The sequence below is a fragment of the Labeo rohita genome, chromosome 17 (assembly GCF_022985175.1).
Source record: "Labeo rohita strain BAU-BD-2019 chromosome 17, IGBB_LRoh.1.0, whole genome shotgun sequence".
Taxonomy (NCBI): Eukaryota; Metazoa; Chordata; class Actinopteri; order Cypriniformes; family Cyprinidae; genus Labeo; species Labeo rohita.
The window spans coordinates 14,366,728-14,391,800 of NC_066885.1; the positions used below are offsets into that span (position 1 = coordinate 14,366,728).

The window sequence follows — 25,073 nt, forward strand, 5'->3', positions numbered from 1 at the left end:
TCATGATGACTTTCACTGCGTCATCAGCAATGATAAAAGGAAGGAGTTTTCAGTCTTTTTTTTTATTATTATTTTGACATTTATTGTTATAAATGTATAATATGTTTATTTAGAATATTCAATTTATTTTAAATGAGTTTAATTCTGAAGTATGATGTGATATTTAATATTTATATATTTGTATTTGAGTCTTGATTTTTTTTTTTTTTTTTTTTTTTTTTTTTTTTTTTTTTTTTTTTTTTTTTTTTTTTCAGAAACAAAAAAAAAACTTTCCTTGTAATTTACTCACTCCCATGTCATTCAAGATGTTCATGTCTTTATTTCTTCAGATGAAAAGAAATTAAGGTTTTTGAAGAAAACATTCCAGGATTTTTCTCCATATAGTAGACTTCAATTGTGACCAATGTTGAAGGTCCAGATTGCAGTTTCAAGGGGCTCTACATGATGATAACCAAGGAATAAGGGTCTTATCTAGCAAAACAAGTTGTGATTTTCTAAAAAAAAAAAAAAAAAAAATTAAAATGTATGTGCTTTTTGTGGACATTTTCTCCTCCGACTTTAAAATAGTCCGACATAATTTCCTTGGCTGGGATCGTTTATAGTTCTTTGAAGCTGCGCTTAAAATGCATTTTTAACCTTCAATCCATTGAGCACCACTAAAGTCCACTATATGGGAAAAATCCTGGAAAAAAAATCCTGGAATGTTTTCCTCAAAACCTTAAATTCTTTGCAACTGAAGAAAGACATTAACATATTGGATGACATGGGGGTGAGTAAATGTGAGCAATTAAGTACGTATTTTGCATGCTACATAGTACATGAGAGCAACAATTTTTAAAGGCTTGGTCCACTTTCAGATTAAAATTTCCTGATAATGCTATGTAGCATGCAAAATACGTACTTGGTTGCGTGTGTTGTGTTCGCTCTGTGCAGCTTGTAGGTCTCTGGCTAACCGGCTAACAGCAACATCTGTCCACTCGCAGTTGTCTAGAAATGTGTCGATGAATAGTGGATGTTTGTCATTGTAATTACTTGGAGTTCTGATAAAGAATAGAGCAATACTTTGGTGTACAAACTGCAGTGCTTTATCAATACGTTTCTGCATCGAGCTATATAACATGGCTGTTTTGGTGTTTACCACCGAGCTGTGGGCTAGAGTAATGGTGATGGGTGTTCCGTTTCCGAAATGCGCTGCACAGAGTAGACCAATCACAACAGACTGGATCATCGGACCAATCACTGCAGATTAGCATCACGCAAAGGAGTGGTTTGGACAAATGATTCTTTGAGTGAATTGTTTGGGAGTTGAGGAAAAAAGGTAAAAATGCATATTATAAGACAATGAAAGTGTTTTTTGACCTTGCATGCATGTCAACCTGTTGTTGGGGACTCTCAAAACCAAAATATGAATCTCTTATAATCCATAATAGGGGCACTTTTAAAAGTATATAATTATTATATATATTTTTTAGAAAGTGACCAATCATTTTGCTAGATAAAACCTGTGTAGCGCTTTGAAGCTGCATTGAAACTGCAATTTTGACCTTCAACCCGTTTGCTCCCGTTGAAGTCCACTATGTGAAGAAAAATCCTGGAATGTTTTCCTCAAAAACTATAATTTCTTTATGACTTAAGAAAGAAAGACATAAAAATATTGGATGACATGGGGGTGAGTAAATTATCAGGAAATTTTTAATCTGGAAGTAAACAAATCTTATAATTCTCATCTGAAAAATTCAGTGATAACTGTGTACACCAGTGCAAAAGCTGTGGGACTTGATGCAATAGCCAGATATGTCCATCTGTGTATACAGATGAACACTTAAAAAAAAAAAAAAAAATCAAAATGATCAAAATGGTGCAAAAAATTCCCCACCCCCCGAAGTACTCAAGCAGACTAAACTAATAACTGCAAAACAGTAACTGTGCTGCACTTTATTTTAGATATTTAAATCCCCATTCCTTCAGTTCAGTTTTATTAAAACCATATTTTACATTTATTTTAATTGAATCCACATATGAATTTGTGAGTAGTGAGGATGTTGCTATGAAGGTGGAAGTTTCACTTTTATAGAAGTTTTAAATCTTGTAGAGGAATTGCATATACTGCCACTGTCAACAGTTAAATGAAATGCACATCCTTTTTTGCTGCAAGTGTATGCATATGTCTCTTGGTTTGTGACACTTTATTATACTGTTTTAAGAGTCTACCTTGTGCATATGAGATTGAACATACTTCTGAAAATCAGGTTGTCAAAGCTCAAGCCAAACCATTTTACGAGTATGACTTCAACAGGTCCTCTGGCTGAAATGTGCTTAGAAATTCATAGACGCAAAAATCCAGGGAAAAATTGTCTCCTCTTTGTCTCCTCATCGTTGAGATTAGTTTTAGTAGCTGTAGTATTTTAGTTCCTGACTTTTAAAGCTGCAGCTCGACATTAATCATGTTAGGAATGTGTAAATCATTGTTATTGCTGAGAGTCTTGTTTTATCTGAGTATCTTTGAAGTGCTGCGTCAGGCCTTCGTCTTGCAGAATGTTGTTTTTTTTTTTTTTTTTGTACTATTGATAGTAGTCTTCTCCATCCTGAATAAAAAAGATGATCATCCACCCCCATCTCAGCCCCGGGAGGAGGTGCGGGGTTCTCCTACACTGCTCTCTAATTAGCTTTGTACCAGCCTGCGCGCCCTGTTTGTTGTAGAAAGGTCGTCATCCTGCCCGACTGGCTGCTAGGAGACAAATTGCAGGCACGGAATAATTAGCAGGGCGTAATTATGCAGGCCAGGGACCTTAATTGGGCTGCGTGATGGTTGAAGGTGAATTATGGGCCGTCATTGATGCAATCGAGCAAAACCGCACGTACGGTTTAACGGCGTTCTGCTGAAATGCAAACAGCATTACTTACATTTATTAGCACCGGCTAACGTAAAGAACTATGACTCAAATGACATATTCAGACACTTGAGGAAAGTAGCTGAAGTTGCCTAGAATATTGAGTTATGGTTATAATAATAGGATTAAATAATTGAACCGCTGAGTGAGGGTTGAGATGTGCGAGCTCATATTTTATCCTTTTGACTCTACTCTACTGCAATAGATTGGATGAATTTCACAAAATGTGGGGGTCGTATTTCAACCCAAATGCAAAAAAAAAAAAACTTTATCGCATGGAGAAAAGGAGGCCTATATTTAAGATCTGTCTTTCTGTCTTGGTATTTGGTTGAACTTAGTTTTAATTCATTTATTTTGGTAAATGAAGCGCAAATGACTGAGAATCAAAGTAAAAATGAGAATTCTATGCATTACAGTAATAATGTGTCATCATGCAAAAAATCATAATGGAAGGATTGTTTCTTGGTTTTTATTTATTCTTTTGGTTGTGGATTGAAATAAGAAATCCACATTTCTCTTTCACTCAAATGTCTGAAAGCTGACAGAATAATGGCTCAACGCAAAAGCTCCTACACGCATTGGCATTGCGATTTTTATTTATTTTTTATTTTTTAATGAACCTTTGTTTTCTTTTATTGAAGCCTGTTTCTGCCATGTGTTAGCAAATAAATAAATACATTTAAAAAAATTCAATTAATTAAAAATAAATACATTTTTAGATATAATATATATAAATATAAATAATGGTGACTTATTTCACAATTCTGACTTTTCTCGGTTATGAAGTCAGAATTGCGAGATGAAAAACTTGCAATTCTGACTTTTTTTTTTCTTACAATTGTGAGTTTATATCTTACATTTCTCTATTGCATATTATAAACTTAGAAATGCATGATATAAGCTTGCAATTGTGAGAAAACAGTCAGAATTGCAAGTTTCAAAATATTTTTTTAATCTTGCATGTTATTTCACAGTTCTGACTTTTTAAAAAAAAAATTTTTTAAGAATTGTAAGATATATAAACTTGCATTTGCGGTTATAAAGTCCAATTTTGAGGATGGAAAAAGACTACAGTGTTCTCCAAATTCTGAATTTATATCTCTCAGGCTGATGATACACGGGGCAACTTTTTGAGCAATGTTGCCAGGCAACTTTGGGCAGTTTTGCTGTCAGCGGGCATCCAGGTGAGACACAGGGCCCACAACTGATCTAAATTGTACAGATGATCAATTCTTAATGAAAACGAGCCCAAGCAACATTGCTCAAAAAAAAGGTGCCAGGCAAAATTGCTCAAAACGTTGCCCGGTGTATCATCAGCCTCATTTCTGACTTAACTTGCAATTGTGTGTCACAATTCTAAAAAAAATGTCAGTTGTAAGTTTACATCTTGAAATTCTAATTGTATTTCTCAGAGTTGAGACTTTATTTCTCGCAGCTCACAATTGAAAAGTGTCAAAATTGCAACAATTGCGCACAATGGCGTGATAAAGTTGCGATTACCTTGTATTTTTTTATTCAGAAAGGGGCTTCCATATCCCTTGACCTGTGAACTGAAAGAAACACATTTTTTCATGTTCTTTTTGACTGATTGTGATTTGTTGCTTTGCAGCATAGATTTTCAGAAGAATAATCCAGTTCACAAGCTGAATGATGAGGAGCTCCTGGCCTTCACGACGGTAGGACAAATGTTTTTCTGTCTTTCTCTCACAACCACAGTGCAGCTGACACCCCTCTTATCAGTACACGCAGTTGTACGTTCAGTCTGACAGATGGGGTGCATGTAAACAGGTCTCTCTCATTTAGTGTGGTTTTGCACCTAAAATGTGTTTGTTTACACTAACAAACACCAAGCGAATGAAATGGTCTGTCACTTCAGTTGCTCTGCTAGGAACATATAGAATAAACAAGGTGTCATGACCTTGTCATGTAGGCTGCACTGGTCAGATTTAGCATTCAGAAGGTCACATACCCCTAGCAAATCTAGTTTCATAAGTTTACACACCCCTCACAAAATCTCCACATTTTCCAATAAAAAAAAAAAAACTAAGTTACAAATAGCTCAGAAGCTATTTGACAGATATTTACATACATTACACATAGCAAATACAAGTACATTTACATTGATATTAGGAATTTATGTGGGATATTGCAAAAAAAAACGCAAATAAATAATCCATAATGTCCATTAAAAAAAACACATACAGTGGAAGTAAACGTGCATAAACATCATTTTAAAGTGTTCTCGTAAGGGATAATTCACCTGAAAATTACTCACCGTCATGTCGTTCCAAACCCGTAAGACCTTCGTTCATCTTCAAAACACAAATTAAGTTATTTTTGATGAAATTCAAGAGCTTTCTGACCCTCCATAGACAGCAACATCATGTTCAAGAGCCAGAAAAAGTAGTAAGGACATTGTTAAAATATGTCCATGTGACATCAGTGGTTCAATCTCAATTTCATGAAGCTACAAGAATACTTTTTTGTGTGCAAAGAAAACAAAAATAACGCGTTTCATCAAAAATATCTTAATTTGTGTTCTGCAACTAATTGTCAGTTTGTAGTCTTTCACAGTAGTTGTGTGTGAGTCTCTGGTTTGCTCCAAGTCCTGTAAATGCTTTAATTTTCCAACATTCTTTGCGCATTTGGAATCGTCTTCGCACATTTGAAAAGTTTAAACAAACTGGACAATTGAGGCGCCAGTACATAATAAAGCTGTGCCAGTCATTGATTTGTGAGATTCAACACACAAAATTAAGAACCAAGAGCAAAAATTACGTTGTATATTATGTAATCATATCTAGTTTTTCATTCTTCTAGGCAAAAAAGAAAACGTTTAAAATGCTAAACAGATTCTGCAGGGGTGTGTAATTGTGTGAGCTCAGCTGTATAAGGCTTTTTGACATCTGTATGCTGTTGAAGATTTGACTTCCAGACTTTGTAATGTCAGAAAGAATGAGATTTGTTATTTTGACATGTCTTTATATTTTTAAGTGTAGCAGTTTTGACATTTTGGGGCGAGAATGACAGACAGGTTGAAAACTGCCCATTTCCTTTCAGCTCATTCACTCAAAACTCACGTTACAGGAGAGTGAAAAGCCATCGGAAACCTTAAAGTCTGGTCGGATATGACTAGAGCAAAACCCACTTACTGAAACTAAGCTAATGAAGACACTTCTCTGCCAGCAGGCCATATTGTCTTCCTCTAATCTTTAAGCCACTTCCTGTTAATTTAATTAGTTTAGTGTTTCAGCCACAGCCACGCACAAACAATTTGGAAAGTTACCCGGAGGGTCACTCTTTTTAATCTCTATCGAGCATCTCGCCATTAGGATGTGGAAACAACAGCGTGGTTATTCTTATTAGCAAACACCCTCAACTAAAACGCCGCATATGTTTTGCTTAATCTATGTACCGGTGTGCGGCAAATGAGGCCCTGTGGTGGAGACGAACTTGTAAGAACAGTCATGTGCTCAATGCGACACTGTCTACATCTGCTGTGAACATCATTTTTAACCAGCAGCAAATTAGCATACAAAGAGTTTTTAAATCGGCAACCTGTGCCCAGGAACAACCTCAATTATTTATAGTCGGTTATTGCTGAGGACAGTTGTGCGTAATTTATATGCGTTTACAAATGTCTCTGACAGCAAAATCAACCATTTCAAAATCACAGTTGTGTCTCTTGCTCTGCTGCGGAGATGCCATGTTAAAGCGGTTGTATTCTAAACTAATGTTCTTTTGTTATTTATGTGTGTCTGTTGCAACTAATTTAATAAAGCATCCATAGAGCGGTAGCAGTAGGCAAGTTGTTTCTTGTCAAGGCGTGAGCACAGTCAGTGTGGAAAATATACATTAAGTAAAAACATGAACATTTTTGCACTTTCCTTAACTGGCCAGGAAATTTACTATTCGGACTTTTTAAATGTAGTGAAACAATTTTTAAATGCTGTTTTTAGCAAAAACTATAGTTTTTATGAGTAAAAAAAAAAACACTACCAGTCATAAGATTTTACTTCAATTTTTTTTCGGGTTTCTTTAATGAATAGAAATGGTACTTTTGAATGGTATAGTGTATGACCGTGACACAAGCTTTTTGATTTTTGGATCTTTCTATTCATCAAAGCATCCTGAAAAAAAAAAAAGTGCTCAGCTGTTTTAGATGATGATGATGATGATGATGATGATGTTGTTGTTGTTGTTGTTGTTGTTGTTGTTTTAATAATAATAATAATAATAATAATAATAATAATAAATGTTTCTTGAACAGCAAATCAGCATATTAGAATGATTACTGAAGGATCGTGTGACACTGAAGACTGGAGTAATGATGCTAAAAATGTAGCTTTTATCACAGGAATAAATTGCATTTTACAACATGTTCAAATAGAAATCAGTTAATTTTAAGTTTACTCAACTCAAAACTTTCATGTAGTACAACTTAACACTTCATGTTGACTAAACTTATTATAAGGTATTAAACTAAATTCTAAGGTAGCACGAACACTTTAAGTTGAGAAACATTTACATGCGCGCACACACATCTCGTATGTTTTGATGTCAGTCTGGTTGAATCTGAAGTCAGATTCAGATTTCAGCCACTTGTGTAACTGCGTCTGATGCTGTTTAACAGTTCTCTAGCTTATTTTCAGGGTTGATGTTTCAGCTTGGCCTCCTCCTACGTTGTTTTCTTTTCTAATTTATACTTGGGTTACTGCCCTACCCATCTTCACCGACTCCGAATCTATTTGCATTCATTAGAAGTTGCCTTTCTCTGGCTCTCAGAGGACCTCGGCTGCTCTGCCTCGCTGTTCAAAGCTTGATATCTTTATTTGTACGAGCAATGAAGTGAGTCCTCCACTCTCGTACGTTCGGCAGTGTGCACTTCTCTCTAAAACTCTCCCACGTCTTGGAATGAGGTCAGTTCTTTTCGAGTGTTTCTGTCTAATGGCCAATTGCAATTTTCCCTTAAGTATTAAGTGACTTTCCCAGACAACTTTAACCTTGAGAGAACGTGTTCCTACACGCACCTGTTCTCATGGCCATATAGCACGGAGATGTTGGTGGTCTCTCCTTGAAGTTAATCCCTCTTAATCAACACCTTTTAAGATCACAGATTGTTGAGGAACCCAATTAGGTGTGGTACTGTGAAATATGGGTTTAAAACTGTGGAAGGTTTAACTGTCTGACAGATTTTGGCAGACAATTCAAAGTCAGCTTGAGTGTGTCAACACCCACCCCAAAGACGTCACCGCAAGTCATCGGATATGCCAATCTCAGGTTTGCTTAAGGTACGAGGCTCTGACGGACAGGGCGAAGCTGTGTGATGGATTGGAAATGAGCAGCAAAAAGGAAAAGAGAAGGAAAATGTGTCTCCAGAGTCTGACCCAGAGGTTTGCATCATATTCGGCAAAAGCTGTTAGAGTCAGGTCCCTCTGGAAGAATAATCTACACTTCGAGCAAAGAGTTCAAACAGCAGTTTCCTGTGCCTGATGGAGCTCTGCTTTCTGCATGAACTCGAGTCCATATTTTAAGCAGGTTGGAAACAAAATTAATGGGGTAGAATAGGACTATGAGTCAGTTTGGGATGAGGACATCCTCTGCCTCTGGACATAATTCAGTAGAAATCACTGTAGTCACTGTAGTTGATGAATTTGTGCTCATAAACACTAGAATGAGATGAAATGATGATTATTTGGGTGGTTTTTCAGTATGGTTGGGACAATTGAATCATTTCAACACTACGTAATTCTTGCCTCATCAGAAACGCTAGTGTTAAACTATTATGAAAACAAAAACAATCAGTAAAAAATATTATTCACTGTATAAATACTTATATAAACAATATATACAATAAGTTTTCTTATAATACATATTTTTAATGCATATCAATGTAGTATTTGAACCAGACCCTCCAGTTTTTTATGATCCTGCGTAATTTGCCATTTCACCGCGAAATAATTGCAAAAATGAAGGTCTCACAAGAAAAAAATAAATAAATAATAAGATAAATTAATTACTTAAAAAAAAAAAACAAAAAAAAAAAACCTGAAGCTGCAATATGGTATTTTCAAGATATAGATATCCGCACATGTTTGGTGTGTGTGAAACAGTGAACACAAAACTTTAGAGCCACTGGACCAGCAAAGCAATTTCCCTGAAGCATTGGCACTGATCTGTCATATAGCCTATTAGGGTTTGTCGATCCGTGATACGTACAGACCAGGTCAAGACCCCACCGTTCGGCATGTGATTTCGCAGATTAATTTATGTTGTACTTATTTGTCCTGTTGTCGTTTGTTTCTTAGCAAAATAAACAAATGTCATACATTTTGTTAGTTCTTTGTGTCATGTAAGACTCTTGTGAATCTAACATAATACAATCTGGTAAATGTGCTATCATAATTATTTTAAAAACATTGCAAATTTTGCGTAAATTTCCACCACAAGATCAGACGTTTGGATCGCAAGATTCACAAAAAAAAATTCATGAAATCCTGAAGGGACTGTTAAACGCACAGTGGTGCTTTGTTTGCGTAAGTAACGAAACTCCATAATGCCGCTGTTCCATAAGCGCCATCTGCAGTCAGAGAGTGAATTTGCATTCTCATTTATAGCCTGTTTGCTGTTTTTTGTTTTGTGCAAGTTATGTTTTAAGTAGCATAGTTCACAAAAATAAGGTCAGAACATTCTGTTTTTGCTTTAAATTTTTTAAATTATAGAGTCTAGATTACATTAAAACCTGCTCAACATGTAGCGTCTTTGTTTGGATCGTGATTAAAATGCAGTGATTCTGCAAGTGTTTCTGGTTGCTGTGATTTTTGGTCAAACTGCCCAGTTTGAATTGGGTGGGTTTACAGACCGAGTTTAGTTCATGATTATTCATTAGGTTATGATTAAGTTAAAATGAAAAAAAGACTAGTGCAGTTTTTAGAGCTGCTTATACCCATGTTCATTAGTAGTCAGGCTGTGCCAGGCTAAACTCTCCTGAATGTCGTTTCTAGATATTGCATTTTACTGAGCTACGTTTTAAAATGCATGAGCTATACAGTGTTTCCTATTTAACCTCCCTTATAGCACTCGAGCCATCCAAGAATAACCAGTGAGATGGAGCGTAACGAGGGGTGGGGACTATCATTTATATGTCAGGATTATTTATTTTCTTCATCCTCAAAATGAAGTCTTTTCAGGGAAGGCAGGGAAGGGAACGTGTTCGTGGCTGAGTTAGCACTTCTGTAGGAACAGCAGGGAATACTTTCATAGCCGAGGCGTTTAGCGCTGCAAACACTCTTTCCTCTCATTTAATCATTTCTCGTGAAGGGTGGGAGGATGATAAAAATGCGTGTTGTCGGAAAAAATACATTGACGTTCACACCCTCAAAGGATGAGGTTGTGTTCTTTTTGTGTGCACGTATGTCGGAGGGCTCATTGCCGTGGCTCATCACACAGAATGTCCTGTCACCCAATGGTTTTAATGATCAAGAGTCATTGACTGACCTCAAATACTGTTGCGCGTGCAGCTGATAATGATTCTATTGAATGAAACATTCCAATCATTGGCACGCAAAGAGATGAATCTTTTAGGACTTTTACCAAGATCTGTTGGGCATCAATAGGCATTTACTGCATCATACACTATCCCATACTGACTCTGTTTTTATGCTCGTAGAAATCAATCCAATGCTGCGTTTGGCTGCGTTCCCAGATGCATATTAAGCCTGGTGTAGGATTACGCTGTTAATTGGCAAATCAGGTTTGAAAAACCTTGTTTAGTTGACAGTGTGTCTGGGGAACTAGCTCTTTAGATAAGCTTGTCGAGGTGCTATTACACACTCATGGTCAACAAAGCTTTTTATTTATGTGTTCAGTCCCATTTTTAGTAGTTTTTAACTTTTTTTTTTGAAAGGAGTTTGCTTCAGACTGCTGTCTTATTTCTCTTCTTGATCCTTTCTGTAAACCGCAGGTCTTGGCCATGGGAAGAGTAACATCATTCGCATCAAAATCCCCCTTGTAAGTGCCAAAGTTGCTTCGGTTTCAAAGATCTCCTCATCTGAGATGAATCATAAGGGTTTTGAGGCTGATCTCTTTGGTTTGTGACGTCATTGGTGGTAGCATCTCTCCTGTCGTTAAAATGGAACCCAGCAGTTGGCAAAACCACCTGGGCGGTTTGTTCTTCCTCTGTCTGTCAGCGCTCTCCCGCTGTTTTGGCCACCGGGCCACATGTGGTCTCCTCCAGGGCGTGGCGTATGAGCTTGTGTCAGCGCTTCAGTTTCCGATGAACGTTGAACCCCCATTAGGGATCTGAACCCCTCCTACGGCAGATCAATGGAGAGATGGCGTTCTGTATGTAATGTGAGCTCGTGTTTGTTTGGTTGGATTGGGTCGTTTCCTCGCTGTGTTACCCATGAGGCCGATGCTCTCACCAATGATCTCTGGCCAAGGGCAGTGCACTATTGGCTGCATTGTGTGCCTAAATCCAGTGCAGCAGAGTGTGAACGCATTGGCTCTTCCATGGCAGTGTGTCCTGTCAGGTGTAAGGTGAACACCTGCAGTTTAACTCATAAATCTTTTGTTCACTGAGATGGGCGTCTCTGTTGGGAAATGGCAGGTCTGTGCATCTTGAGAATATTTCTTTCAACGGTGGCTAATTTGAGTTTGGATGTTGAATGGTCGTGTCGCCTGCTGTTCATGATGTCATTTTTCTGTGGGTGTTTCATAAGCTTTGGGCACTTCTATGTCTCAGGGGTTGATGTTTAGTAAAATCAACAGGTTCAACTTTCTTTTTGTAATTGGATGAGCTCATTTTTACCATGCCTTTACTTAACAAATGTACTAAACAAATGGTTTTATATATAGATTTTAATAGGGCTGGGTATTGATTTCTTGATTTCTTGATTTTCTTGACTTTTTTTTTTTTTTTAATTCAAATTTTTATGAAACCATTGGTTCTTAAATCCCAAGAATCAATTGGTTAGCCTCTTTTCAGTTAATGAACAGAAAATTGTAGTGCACATCCTATCCAATAAATCACAATTTAGTTTTTATGAAACAAAGTCTCAGATTTTAAAGATTTAAAATTCAATTTTATTAGTGTTTTCAAACAATAAATGCCACTTTATTACTAGTTTCAGCACGAAATAAACTTGAATGAATATCCGAAGGTTTGTTAAAGAGAGAGTACAAGTTACCGAAATCCATATTCTGTATTTATATGTATATATAATGTGTGTGTGTGTGTGTGTGTGTGTGTGTGTGTGTACTTGTTTTTGCTACATTGTGGGGACCAAATGTCCCCACAAGGATAGTAAAACCTGAAATTTTTGAAATTGTGGGGACCGGCTTGTGGTCCCCATGGGTACAAAAGCTTATAAATCATACAGAATGAGATTTTTTGAGAAAGTAAAAATGCAGAAAGTTTTCTGTAAGGGTTAGGTTTAGGGGTAGGGTTAGGGTAAGGGGATAGAAAATACAGCGTGGACACTATACAAACCATTGCGCCTATGGAGAGTCCCCACAAAGATAATAAACCAGATGTGTGTGTGTATGTGTGTTCATTTGAACTTTTAATGTTACAGTAATGTAGTACAATTCACATATTTTACAGCATTAATTGAGAGAGATTTTTTTTTTTTTTTTTTTCTCCCCGTTAAGAAAATTTGGCATGTACCGTACCTGATATATATCCAAAATAATTGAATAGAATCGCAAGCTTGTGAATCAGAATCAAATTGTGAGTTTTGTCAAAACCTAGCTCTAGATTTTAAGACTTGTCCCAGACCCATATTTCGTAAAATGTGAATAATATAAAGTAATTTCAATGATTTTCAATGATTTCAAAAAGATATACATATACATATATAGTGTGATCATGTTTTATATTATGTATTTATATGAATTTTAATTTTTATATAGTAAATTTTAAATAATTTTTCTATTTTTCTTATCCCTAATTCTTCTCTGAAGTTGGTGTACTTGTTTACAAAAGACAAAAATTGTCATGAAATATTGTCACTTGACATGTAAAGAAATCAGAAATCTGTAGATACAGTATTGCTTATTTTTGAGCATGTATTTGCTGTCCATATTTTCAAAGCAGTCAAGTTGCCATTCAGTGAGATTATACAACAAAATATTGCAAATATTCAATTGTGTGTATTTAGGATGCATAAAATGCATAAAATTAGACTTAAAATAATGCAGTTGACCATTTTATTTAAAAAAAAAAAATTCTAAATATAACAGGTTTTGTTCTGGTGGGATTTTTTTTTTTTTAACGATTTATTTATTTATTTATTTATTTATTTTTAATTCAGCAAGGGTTAGGGATGCACAATATTGGATTTTTGCAGATATCCGATATGCCGATATTTTTCAACTCACTGTGGCCGATAGCTGATGCTGGTATATTTCCTTTTGTTTTCAAAACAACACCAAGTCTGTCCTGTGCGGAAATTATAAGCAAATTATTTTTAATTTTGGTTAGTTTCTAACAAGAACTTATCTGTTAGAATTAAATAAACAATAGTTAAGTTCTTTTACGATGACAGTACAGTGAAGCTTTGAAAATAACTATAAATAAACTATATAATAATCTATGCTTTTTTCTTTTCTTTTTTTTTCATAAAAATGTGGTGATGACCTTAACATTTTATTTCTCAATTAAGATTTAACATTTGTAGATGGTCTAAAGCAAAAGAGTTGTAAAATTTGTCAAAGTCTTTGAGCTCATAATTTGTTTTTTAAAAAAAAAAGACACAATGAATAAATCAGTGTGTTATATATAAAATTATTTAATTTACAAGTGTCGTTTTTTTATGTAAGCTGTAGCTTCTGACCTTTTAAATCAAAACATACTCCTGATTTTATGACATCAGGTACTGCTTTATTTAATCAAAAACAGTCTAAATGCTATTTGTGTATTTTACTTTCATTTTATTATAAGAAGGCCAACAGCACCCCCTACGGAATTAAAACTTCTTACCAAATGGGCGTTAGGACCCAGGGGAGGCTGCCACTGCAGGTGTTATTACCTTACTCTATCACACACAGAATGAGTAATTCTGTTCGTGCATTCTCTGATTAAATGCATCGATCCAAAACAGTAAATGTAATCATCATTCAGGCAAAACTTTACTTCATGAATGAGCTATATTGCTGACATGATCTAATCGCTAGCACACCTTGAGCACGTTAGTTATTCCTCTTATCCTAAAGACATATCAGCATAATTTTTTAAAATCAGGCCAATGCCAATATTTATATTTAAAGCCACTGTAGGCCGATTTCGATGTTGGTCCGATAATATCATGCATCCCTAGCAATGGTGCATTAACACAGATCAGAAGTGACATTAAAGACTTACATTTTACAAAATTTATTCCAATAAATGCTTTTTTAAAGCATCTATTCAACAAAGAATCCTGAAAAATTATATCCGGTTTCCACAAAACTGTTTAACATTGATAATAATAAATGTTTCTTGAGCATGAAATCAGCATATAAGAATGATTTCTGAAGGATCATTTGACCCTGAAGACTGGAGTAATTTTTGTTGAAAATTTTTGTTTTAAAGATTTTTTTCTAAAATTTTACAAGGTTGAAAGTGCCAGTAGTTGAAAAACACACTTCGACAGGTTTGATTTGGAATCAAATCTTTCCTCTTTCCGTAATACTTTCTGAGGCTTCATCTTTGCCATTTCTGTCAAAATGAGAGAGCATCTGGTTTTCACCCGCTGTGTTCAGAGAGCTTGTTGGTGTCAGCTTGGTGCTTTGTAAAACATGCAAACCACAGTTGATATTTTATGTGGAACAGAAGCAGATTTGAAACATTCATGTGCAACTTTGAGTTCCAGCGGGCTGTATATTTGCGTAACTCTCCAAAAGTAGTTAGTGTGGTTTGAGTGTGAAGATGTCTGACAGTCAGGGCAAGATGAGTTGAAGTAATATGAAAAACATTACCTAGATCTATGAGGTGACTTTCCTCTACTGACCTTTCAGATTTAAGGGTTTGAGGATTAGACGTTAATGAGATGTTTCCTCATTCACTGTTGAAATATGCACCTGACTCAGATCTAATTTGTTTTCCCTCCCCTGTCATGTCTCTATGCGGTGAGTTTATTTATGAGAAAACGGAGCTGTGTTGTTAGGGAAGTAATGTTTATTTTGCCCCCCACTCTCTTTGGCGACATGCTTATGTTAGACGTAACCACATCCCTTATTTTCCTTTTTGTATGTCATTTTCCCTAAAGTGCAGTCCATGTGATTTGGGCTTGTCCTTGTGTCTTCCTGAAGGTCAAAAGACCAGTAATGACGATATGCACGGAGAACAAACAAGCCCTTTCCTTCCACTTTAGAGATATACTTAATTCTCTGTGACTGATTGATTGCATCCGAAGCTCAGTTTGATTTCACACCTGTGTTCCTACAGCCCTTGTTTTTCTCTTAGACATCATAATAGATGTTACCATCAGTTCATTGAGGTAATTTGCCACCAGTCTTTCCATCTTCTGCTGATCTGCAGTCTGCCGTCGCTGGTCTCCACTGGCTGGTTGTGTGTGCAGGCATCTTTCCAGTCTACATGTGGATCCAGGAGTCTGCAGGCTGGTTAGATGGTTGTCACGTACCCAGCAAACATCACAGCGTTTAATTGTCTGCTTTCTGTCGAATAATTTAGTGAGAGATTGCATGAATTAAACTGAAAACTACATTTACATTTGGCAGATGGTTTTATCCAAAGCGACTTGTGATGCATTAAAGGTAAATATTTTATCGGTTCATGCATTTCCAAGGAGTTGAACCCATGAACTTAGTGTTGCTAGTGCCACACACTGCTGTTGGACCAACAGAAACACAGAATGTATGGCCACAATCTAACAGTGTTTATCACAGTAATTATTTTTGCTGAAAATTCAACCCAAATGTTTTTAGATTCCGCTCCCTTTGATTTAAAATTTACAGTAGATTCAAATACAAATGCACCTTGTGACAATAAAGAACTACCAAAGACACCTTTGTTATAAGTCGTAAGCTAAATTTTAATTTTATACACGCACGGTTTCAGCTGCGATCTGACATTGATTTGTTTGATGAATCCCAGAGAAATGATTTTCGCTCCCCCGGATCTTTGCCTGTTGGGTGTGTCATCTGTAATGCATCAACTGACAAGCAATTTTAAATATTTATAAAACTGAAACCATCCAGAAGTTCATAAATGTCAAAAAAATGTGTTGTTTTTTTTTTTAATTTCTTACAAAGTGCAGAGCTCTAGATTGGTCAAAAGATTTATAACACACTTGCCAGCAAAGAATTGAATAACCAAGGGCCATGTGCATAAAACTTCTCAGAAATGCTCTTAAGAATAGTCTAAAATTAAAAGCTTTTTAAAAAGAAACTAACAGCAACTTTCAGCAAAGTTTAAGATGGTTTCTTAATTGCTGAATGAGAAAGTCCTTAGTGTTGTCGAACAAGAACTACAGTGATGTATAGCCAAAATATCTCAGTGGATTTTAGTTGTTTATCTATGAATCACATTTATCCAAATTCCATTGTTATGCAAGTCTGAAACACTTTATCCATGTTGGAGAGTCTGTTGTTTCATCATATCACATTTGTCACTCCTAACTAGGTTAGGAGACCTCTCCAGCACTCTTAAATCATTTAGGAGCTGAGACCTAGTCCTAACACGTGTTTTTATTAATCAAACTTAAGAGCAAAAGAGCAAAATGACACCGTTCTTAGAATGTTGATACACTTAAAGGATTAGTTTGCTTCTAGAATAATGTTTTCCTGAAAATTACTCGCCCTCATGTCATCCAAGATGTTTATTTCTTTCTTTCTTCAGTTGAAAAGAAATTAAGTTTTTTTTTGTTTTTTTTTTTTTTTGATGAAGAAGGAGAAGAAGAAGAAAACATTCCAGGGTTTTTCTCCATATAGTGGACTTCAATGGGAGGCATCGGGTTAAAGGTTCTGGTCTGCTTGACGTTCACACTGGCATTTTTGACAGTGAATCTAAAGATACCGAACCTAAAGGCATGATGATACGTTCACAGCCTGATTTGTTGGGTTGAATGACGTATATCGCTTGACGACTCACCGAACACTCCAAGCGAAAGGAATGGGTGCATTCGACTTAAAGCCGACTTACGTCGAATACACCTAATGCTGTCTGCTGGATTAAGCGCACACGTTGTGTGTATATGATTTTTTTTTTTTTTTTTTTTTTTCCACCACCTGCAAACTCACAAAGAGCTCATAAAAGGCACACCTTCTTGTTACTCCACTTTTTCCCTCTGCTCATTTTGTTTTGGATACACGGTGTGTTCCCTTCGTGAAATCATGTCACGTCCTGTTTTTGGTTAGTTTAGAGGTATTTGGTCCATGTCGCGTTCATATTTAATTGAAAACGCACCAGTGTTCGTTTGGAAGCAGACAGACACCCATCCTTTTAGCAGTCTCGGTTCTCTTGTTTGGTGCTCACCAGGGTTCGGATGGCAGCATTCACATTTACTCAAATGAACTGCACTAACAAAGCAATTGCACCACAGTTCGTTTTAAACAAACCAAGCTTAAGTGTGAACTCATCCTAACATTCACGCCACAGAAAGCCTCAGGAACATTAAACTGCTGTGAAAATACTGTTATATAGCCTTTTTTCTTTCTCAGTTGTTTACCTTTACCTAAGCCGTAAGCAACTGCGTTTACAAGGATACTTGCAGATACATGCATTTTGACAGTTTCGTGCGTATGTGTCATTTCAGGCACAAATAGACACGGAAGTAAACAGAATTTAGTGTTCACGTGCATCTGCGTGGCTCTTATCGTGTGTACACGGGATGTGAGCGGCACGGCGTGACAAAACACAATTAGAACCCATTATAATCATTATAATCCCCGATAGTAAACTCATGCCGTGTTCTATTTATGACGTACTGTCACGAAGTTCAAATGATACAGACTTTAGATGTTTCGGCGCAGGGTAGACACACGGTGTCTTGTGTGTAAGCAAAGAAAATGTTAAGTATAAATATAATAAAGTGACTTTCACGGATGCCCACATCGCAATATCGATGCTGAAACGATATATCGTTCAGCCCTAGTAAAGGTCACGTGCGGTTAGTTTTTCGTCTGTGTTCTCCGGTTGAAAAAGGTAGGTTAGGGTGACTTCTAACTTCAAAAACGTCTGACATTGTTTTACCTTTTTTTTGTAAAGGCGTTTGACTTTCTTTTCACGTTCGCTTTGTAAACACTGGGTTGGTACTTCATGCATGACCTTTCCAGCATGACTACATAATGCGTGAAGTATGGCTGCACGATAAATCAAAATGAAATCGCGAATAATCAAAAGCTGTGATTGTCATGCGTAGCTTTCAGTGAAGCGTGGTTCTGTAAATCTCCATCCGAAGGCCAGAGGGAGCTCTCGCGCAGAAACTCCAAATATGCCCAAAGAAGAAACCATGCAATCACAATCACTGCAGCTTAATAATTAGAAGATTTAACTGCTTTCATTGTTTCAATGTGACTAATAAACACAAGACTAACAACAACATATGATTTATCTGAGTTCTTATTATATTTTTTCTTATAATACAGTTTATAATAATGCAGTGCCTTTATCACTGCTTAGAATACTGTGAATGCTATGCGTGCCTTATTCTGTGTTTTAAAAAAAAAAAAAAAAATCATCTCACAGAAGGATTTATTTCAAACTCTCGACTGACGTTATGAAGTGAGTTTGGAGTAAAAATGTTATTAAATGTGGTATTTTCACATTTCAGAGCTGTAGTTCACTGAGAAGCTACGCAAACAGCTGTCATTATTGCGCATGATTTCTTTCAATTTCATAATCGTGCAATTAAATCTATAAATAGCTTTTCAGTGAACTATAGCTCTGTGTACTAAATGCTGCTCCATCTGAAAGCACCTGCTGGATATTTACTATTGATTACACAACAGTCTTCACTGAAAAAATGCGCATGACAAACGCCTTGGATTAATCGTGCAGCCCTAGCGTGAAGTCGAGCTAGTGCGAAGAGCATTTGTTGTGGGTTTTTTTTTTTTTTTTTTTTTTATAATTACATTTTGCTACATTTATTCCTCGGCTGGGATTGTGTAGAGTCCTTTGAAGCTGCATTGAATCTGCAATTTGGACCTTCAACCCATTGGCTCCCACTGAATATAGTTTTTGTACCAGAAATGCACCATGTCTTGGAGCTTCTGCTGTTGTTTTTCTTGGATGAGCTAGATTTGGATCTGTACTAGGTCTGTATAGCACAACAATGTTACCTGCCATTTTCAGTTTCTGTTTATAGGGTGATAAAATAATATTCGAACCAAAGGTCTGTCTCTCGTTTTGTTGATCATTTGGGATCTTCATGTGGCTCTTCATTCACTGAAAGGTTTATGTGTCTGAAGCACCTGCTGTATTCAGAATGATATCATGGCGGCCCAGACGTGCGCTGGCTCAAGTCGTCTTACTGGCTTCAGGATGGTTTCCAGGAAGGACTGGCCATTTCAGCCTGAACTTGAGCTCTCAAATCTGTTTGGAAAGTGGAACCGTTCTGATTGAAAGCGGGTCGGCCACTGGGGTTAATTTATAGCCGTGGCGTTTATGTGGCTGTCTCGCCATAAATCTTCTAGTTCCACAAGAGCCTAATGACTTTACCAGAGTCCTTGCTTTTCATGTATATCTCTAAATAAATACATGTGGAATTAGGTCTTTACAAACTTTATTACAAGATTAAGTCATCGTCTGTTAATTATTTTTGTTCAGTTTGCACCTCACTGTTGAATTTTCCTTTAGGACCTTCAGGGCTTCTCTTGAAAGATTTCCCAAAATAACAAGAAATGGGCCGCACTTTTCATCTAGCTACTAAGAAAATAGAGAAGGACGTCATCCTTCCTGTTTACCTGAGTTGTGCTGTCACTGTTGAAGGCTTTTACATGGTTCATTGCTCACCAGTCAACATGCTCCATAGGGGGTCGGACTTCTTTCCTCCTGTATGTCTACTCAACTCTGATCAGCGACTTTAAGACCTCACAACAAATTATCCCTCCCAAGCCAAGACCTTCTCTTTCCTGACTCTGTTCTTTCGCTCAGGGGAACGTCTTGGACTAAAGACATATCACACCACCCTATTGCCAACACTAGGCTTGTGCACATGTACAACCTGGTGTGTCTGGGATTTCTGTCTTGCTGAATTAAAGCTGTTGTTCACTGTTAGGGACCCTTGCCATATCCAAACACCTTGAGGTGCTTGAGTCATAGCAAAGCTGGTGCACCTTCAAAGCTGGTTATTCATGCTTTCAGCGTCACTGGATATTGGACAGTAACCTCAGAGGACGTCTGCCGTCTACCTTTTGTTTTAGTTATGGGGGTTTATTGTCAACATTGTTCACCAGAACAAATTTTGAAAATTGAGAATTTCATGGTAGATTATACTACCATTGACAGAGAGATGCTTTGACCATTTCGGTCAAATGTGCATGTCTTACAATTGAGCTAAGTGTTTGTGATGTGATAGTTTTATTCAGATGCATGAGGACTGTAGGGTAGCTTTAAAGAACACAGAATCTTGGGACTGTTTCAACAAGTTAGAAATCCTCAGCATTTTCAGTGAATGATGCCATGACTGGATGTATTCAGATGTGTTTTGAGGTCAGCACTCAAGTGGTTTCAGTGACCAAGGTCAAACTGAAGAATTGGCTCCATTTCTGTTTGGATAAGAATTTAATTGTCTGCGAACTTTAGGAACTTGAAATGGAATCAACAGAAATGGAGCTTTATTACAGTAGAGAAATTCAACAGTCAATTTTATATTTGTATTATTAGCATTTTATAAATGTATTAATTATAAAACATGTATTTTATTTGATGTATTTTAAGTTTATGAAATTTGCTTGATTACAGTTAGAGTAATTCAACAGATAATTTAATTCTGGGAAATGTCCAGCCTGGTATTTTATTTTATTTTATTTTATTTATTTCTTTTTTATGAATTAACAGAAATGAAATTAGCTTGATTACAGTTAGAGAAATTCAACAGATAATTTAATTCTGGGAAATGTTCAGCCTGGTATTTTATTTTATTTTATTATTTTATTTATTTTTTTTTTTTTTATGAATTAACAGAAATTAAATTAGCTTGATTATAGTTAGAGAAATTCAACAGATAATTTAATTCTGGGAAATGTCCAGCCTGGTATTTTAGTTTAGTTTAGTTTAGTTTAGTTATTTTTATTTTTTTTATGAATAAATTAAATTTGCTTGATTACAGTTAGAGAAATTCAGCAGGTAATTTCGTTCTGGGAAATGTCCAGGCTGATGTATAAATATATTAAGTATAAAAATGTTATAAAATAAAATAAAATTTAATTTGATTTAATTCTGGGAAATGTCCAGCCTGGTGTATAAATGTATTAAGTAAAAAAATTATTTTCAAAGCATTTTATTTGTCTGTTTGTCTGTAAGGCCTAAAGACCTTAAATCAAGACCTTTTTAAAATTGAACCTTTCAGACAAAGGTTTCATTCAAAATTTGTCGTGACATACCTTCATTTTCCAGTTATAAATGACACTTGTTGCAGTTACTATTTATGAGTTTAATTTTGCAATCAAATTAATTCAAGTTGTGATTCTGAATGCTATTTTTTTTTTCTCTCTCTCTTTTAAACCTCAATTCAAAGTTGGTATACATTCAGAAATTATGGACTTTCAGTAGTCACCCATTTGCAAACCTACTATTGAAGACGTTTTGCATCAGAACCAAAAATGTAGCTGCAGATAATACTTTTTTTTTTTTTTTTTTTTTTTTTTTTTTTTTTTTCTTTTCTTCCCCCAAACAGTTTAACATGAAACTAGTGACACACCGGTTCCCCATGAAGTCATGGTGATATGTGCTACAGCTGTATTTTATTTCGCTGTCATCGACAAGTTTAAATGATATAATGCAAAAAAATAATCTTCTTTCAATCTGTGCATGTCATCATACTTGGGCCACCTGCTTCAGAACGAAATTGCATTTGAACTTTGAAGATATAGATGTTGACGCCATGAGATCATGTCTGACACTTTGTTATTCAGAGAACCTTAATGCTTCTGTACTGGATTTGTAGCCCTCTTTTTGAGGTTTCTCACCCACAAACCTCGCGGATTAATGTAATCTACATATAAATGCTTTGCGGCAGCTAGATTGTGTTACGGTAGCAGCTCCGCTAATAGTGTCTGTCTCTTTTTCAATGTCGTTCGTAATAGATATTGTGCAGATACACATTAGCGATCTGAATATTTACACAGGCTCACAGAGAAGCTTTGGCAGCATTACGTGCCAGTTGGTTCAAGATGAAATGGTAGGATATCCTTTTCAACAGATGATAGTCCTCACTTACATCATCTGTTTGGTAGACCAACTTATGGCAAACTGCTGCCTGATTGTTTCATTCTGGTAGGCCAACAAAAACAGGCCCATTCAAAATAGTTACTTGTACTTTTTTATACTCCTAATACTCGGGTACTAGTATCACTTTTGTCATTTTATTTTATTTTATTTGGAAATACGTCTACAAATTAAATGATAACTGGCTCTTGCTCCAAGTAAACCATGTAGTCAAGCTCAACTATAAGTTACATGGTAATTATAGCTTTTTTTTTTTTTTTTTTTTTTTTTTTTTAAAGATTTTAATCATATGTAAACACCACATATTTGTTGCAAAAGGAGTTTAACACAACATTTACTAGGTTTTGTAATCATTGTACTTTTGTGCCCCAAGAGAAATGGAGTGTTGACGTTCATTGTCAAACAAAATGATCTAATATTCCCTCTCTTGCTCAATTCAATGACATCTTAGACTCTGAGTCTCCTGCTGTCCACTCTTGCCTTCCACCACTTGAGCATTTGTAATATGAAGTATGTAGGCCTCAGTGAATAAGCAACATTATGGTTTATATCTTGCTGGTGGTTTTGTTGTAATTAAGCGGGAAAAAGCAAAGACTGATGTTCAGGGAATTTCACAATAGCGTTTTAACGTCGGTCATGCCTTCATCTTTTACAGAAAGAGCCTCAAGTCTTTTTTATTCCCAGAAATGAGGACATTTTGCTCTTTCTTTGTGTAATTAAAGTAATAAAGGTAAAGACTCGGACCACTGAACACCTCATTTAGGCAGCTCTTAAATTTCCCTCCATCTCTCATGTGTCTCTCTCTCTCTCTCTCTCTCTCTCTCTCTCGGAAGGACCTATGCTGCTACTGCTCACATCTACTGTTCTGTGTCTTTGGACGGGTGTCTCTACAGGCAGCCTGCTGCGGCTTTAGCTCATTTATTATTCCAGCTGTGCTTTTATTAGTGATGTCAAGCTGCTCTGAGTCGCTCACAAAGTCATCCTTCTTTTTATAGTCTTATACATTAGTATCCAGAAGACTGGCTAGTTTTTTTTTGTTTGTTTGTTTGTTTGTGTTTTTTCTTCTTCGTTTTCGTTTTAATTTTAATTACGGGTGTGAAAGTTTTGTTGACCTAAGTCCAAGAATTAGTTTCATTCATTTAGTGGTTTTAAATGAAAAATGATACTCTAGTTTGGTTAAGTTCATCAGATGAGAAATACTTTAAAATTTTGTTATTTTTTCCCTTTAGTAGTTACTGGACCCTCGAAAATATTAATTCTGTCGTTTTAGATTGAAAAACTGAACCAATTTAATCTACTAATTTATATTTTTATGCAGCATATCAGACTTAAGGTGCATGAAGTCATGAAAAATGTAAGGCAATGACGACTTCCCTTGAAGGCTCAGGGTAGACCCTACACGAGTACAGCAAATAAAAATTTTTAAAAAATTTTAAAAATAAAGGTGCTTTAAAAGGTTCTTCACAGCGATGCCATAGAAGAACTATTTTTTGGTTCCACAAAGATTTTTGGTTCCATTCAGTCAAAGGTTCTTTAAAGAAGAACTCTTTCTCCATCTCTTTCTTACCGTTTTATGATCTGAAGAAACTTCTTTTGCCACAAAGAACCATTTGTGATGCAGAATGGTTCTTCAGATGTTACAGGTTCTTTATGGAACCATTTAGACCAAAATGGTTCTTCTATGGCATCGTGAAGCACCTTTATTTTTAAGAGTGTAGAGGTCCTTGCACACAGAGTCCGCAATTTTCATATGCATTTTTTGTATTCGTCGTCCAAAAAAATTTGTTACACACAGAAACCTTGCATACCAGGATTGCCAGGTTTTCACAACAAAACCTGCTCAATTGCTACTCAAAGCCAGCTCAAATGTAGCCCAATAGCGTTTCTGGTCCCCCAGTAAAAATCACGTTCTGAGGGGTAAAATACACAGGGTAAAATTAGCATTCCAGGGGCTAAATATTAGGGACATGAAAAACAACCTGCGGCAACAGCATTAAAGTAGCCCAATTCCGCAGAAAAACCACGGACTTGGCAACACTGTTGCATACTGAATGTGGTGCGTATTAATTCATCCGTTGTGAAAAAAAAAAAAAAAAAAAAATTTGCTAAACAATATAAAATGGAGTCTACAAGCAATAGTGATAATTTTGTTTTCTCTCCCTTCTGAAAAAGAGAAAATATTGGGTTCATCCAATCCTGATACTGCATTGAGAGGAAGAATAGTTCCATCTCTTTATCAAAGAGCTGTGGGATTATCCCGAGCAATTCCAAATTTACCTCAGGATGTCAGTGGCTCAGTTTGATGCTTTGATAGCAATATCTTTATATTCTGTTTTTTTTGTCAACACCTCAAAATGCTTGCTATGGATGCATACGATGTATACTAAAATTTTGCACTCTGTGTGCAAGGACCTTAGTGAAGTAATGCATTACTGTTACTAAGAAAATATTGAAGTTACTTTTTCAAATAAATATCATCAGTTACTTTTTCCTATTTATTGACTGATTGACTTACAGCTCTCCCGTCTCCATGTTGAGAGAAGTCAGGAGTAAGTGCAGAGGTGTTGTGTGCGCTGTGTAAACATGATGTTCCTGTACTTCTAGACTAGTGGTGAACATGCATTAATTCATTTCATTTGCAAAAAAAGAGATTATTCCTCAAAATGAATAAAAAGTGAATTTACTTTTCCTTCAGCCTGAGACTTATTCATTTCACTTTTGGTATTAAAAGACTTTTACACTTTTCAAAATGAGAACTTTTTATATTAAAATCAAACAAGCAAGCCCTGCCC

General features: G+C 36.0%; 1 protein-coding gene across 1 annotated transcript in view; it reads left to right on the forward strand.

Annotated features, from left to right (window-relative positions):
* Positions 1 to 25,073, forward strand: part of ttc27 (tetratricopeptide repeat domain 27) — a 111,005-nt gene that overhangs the window by 34,757 nt on the left and 51,175 nt on the right. Inside the window, exon 10 of the mRNA XM_051133935.1 lies at positions 4,501 to 4,567. Coding sequence (XP_050989892.1) covers positions 4,501 to 4,567 — 67 coding nt within the window. The remainder of the gene's footprint in view (positions 1 to 4,500; positions 4,568 to 25,073) is intronic.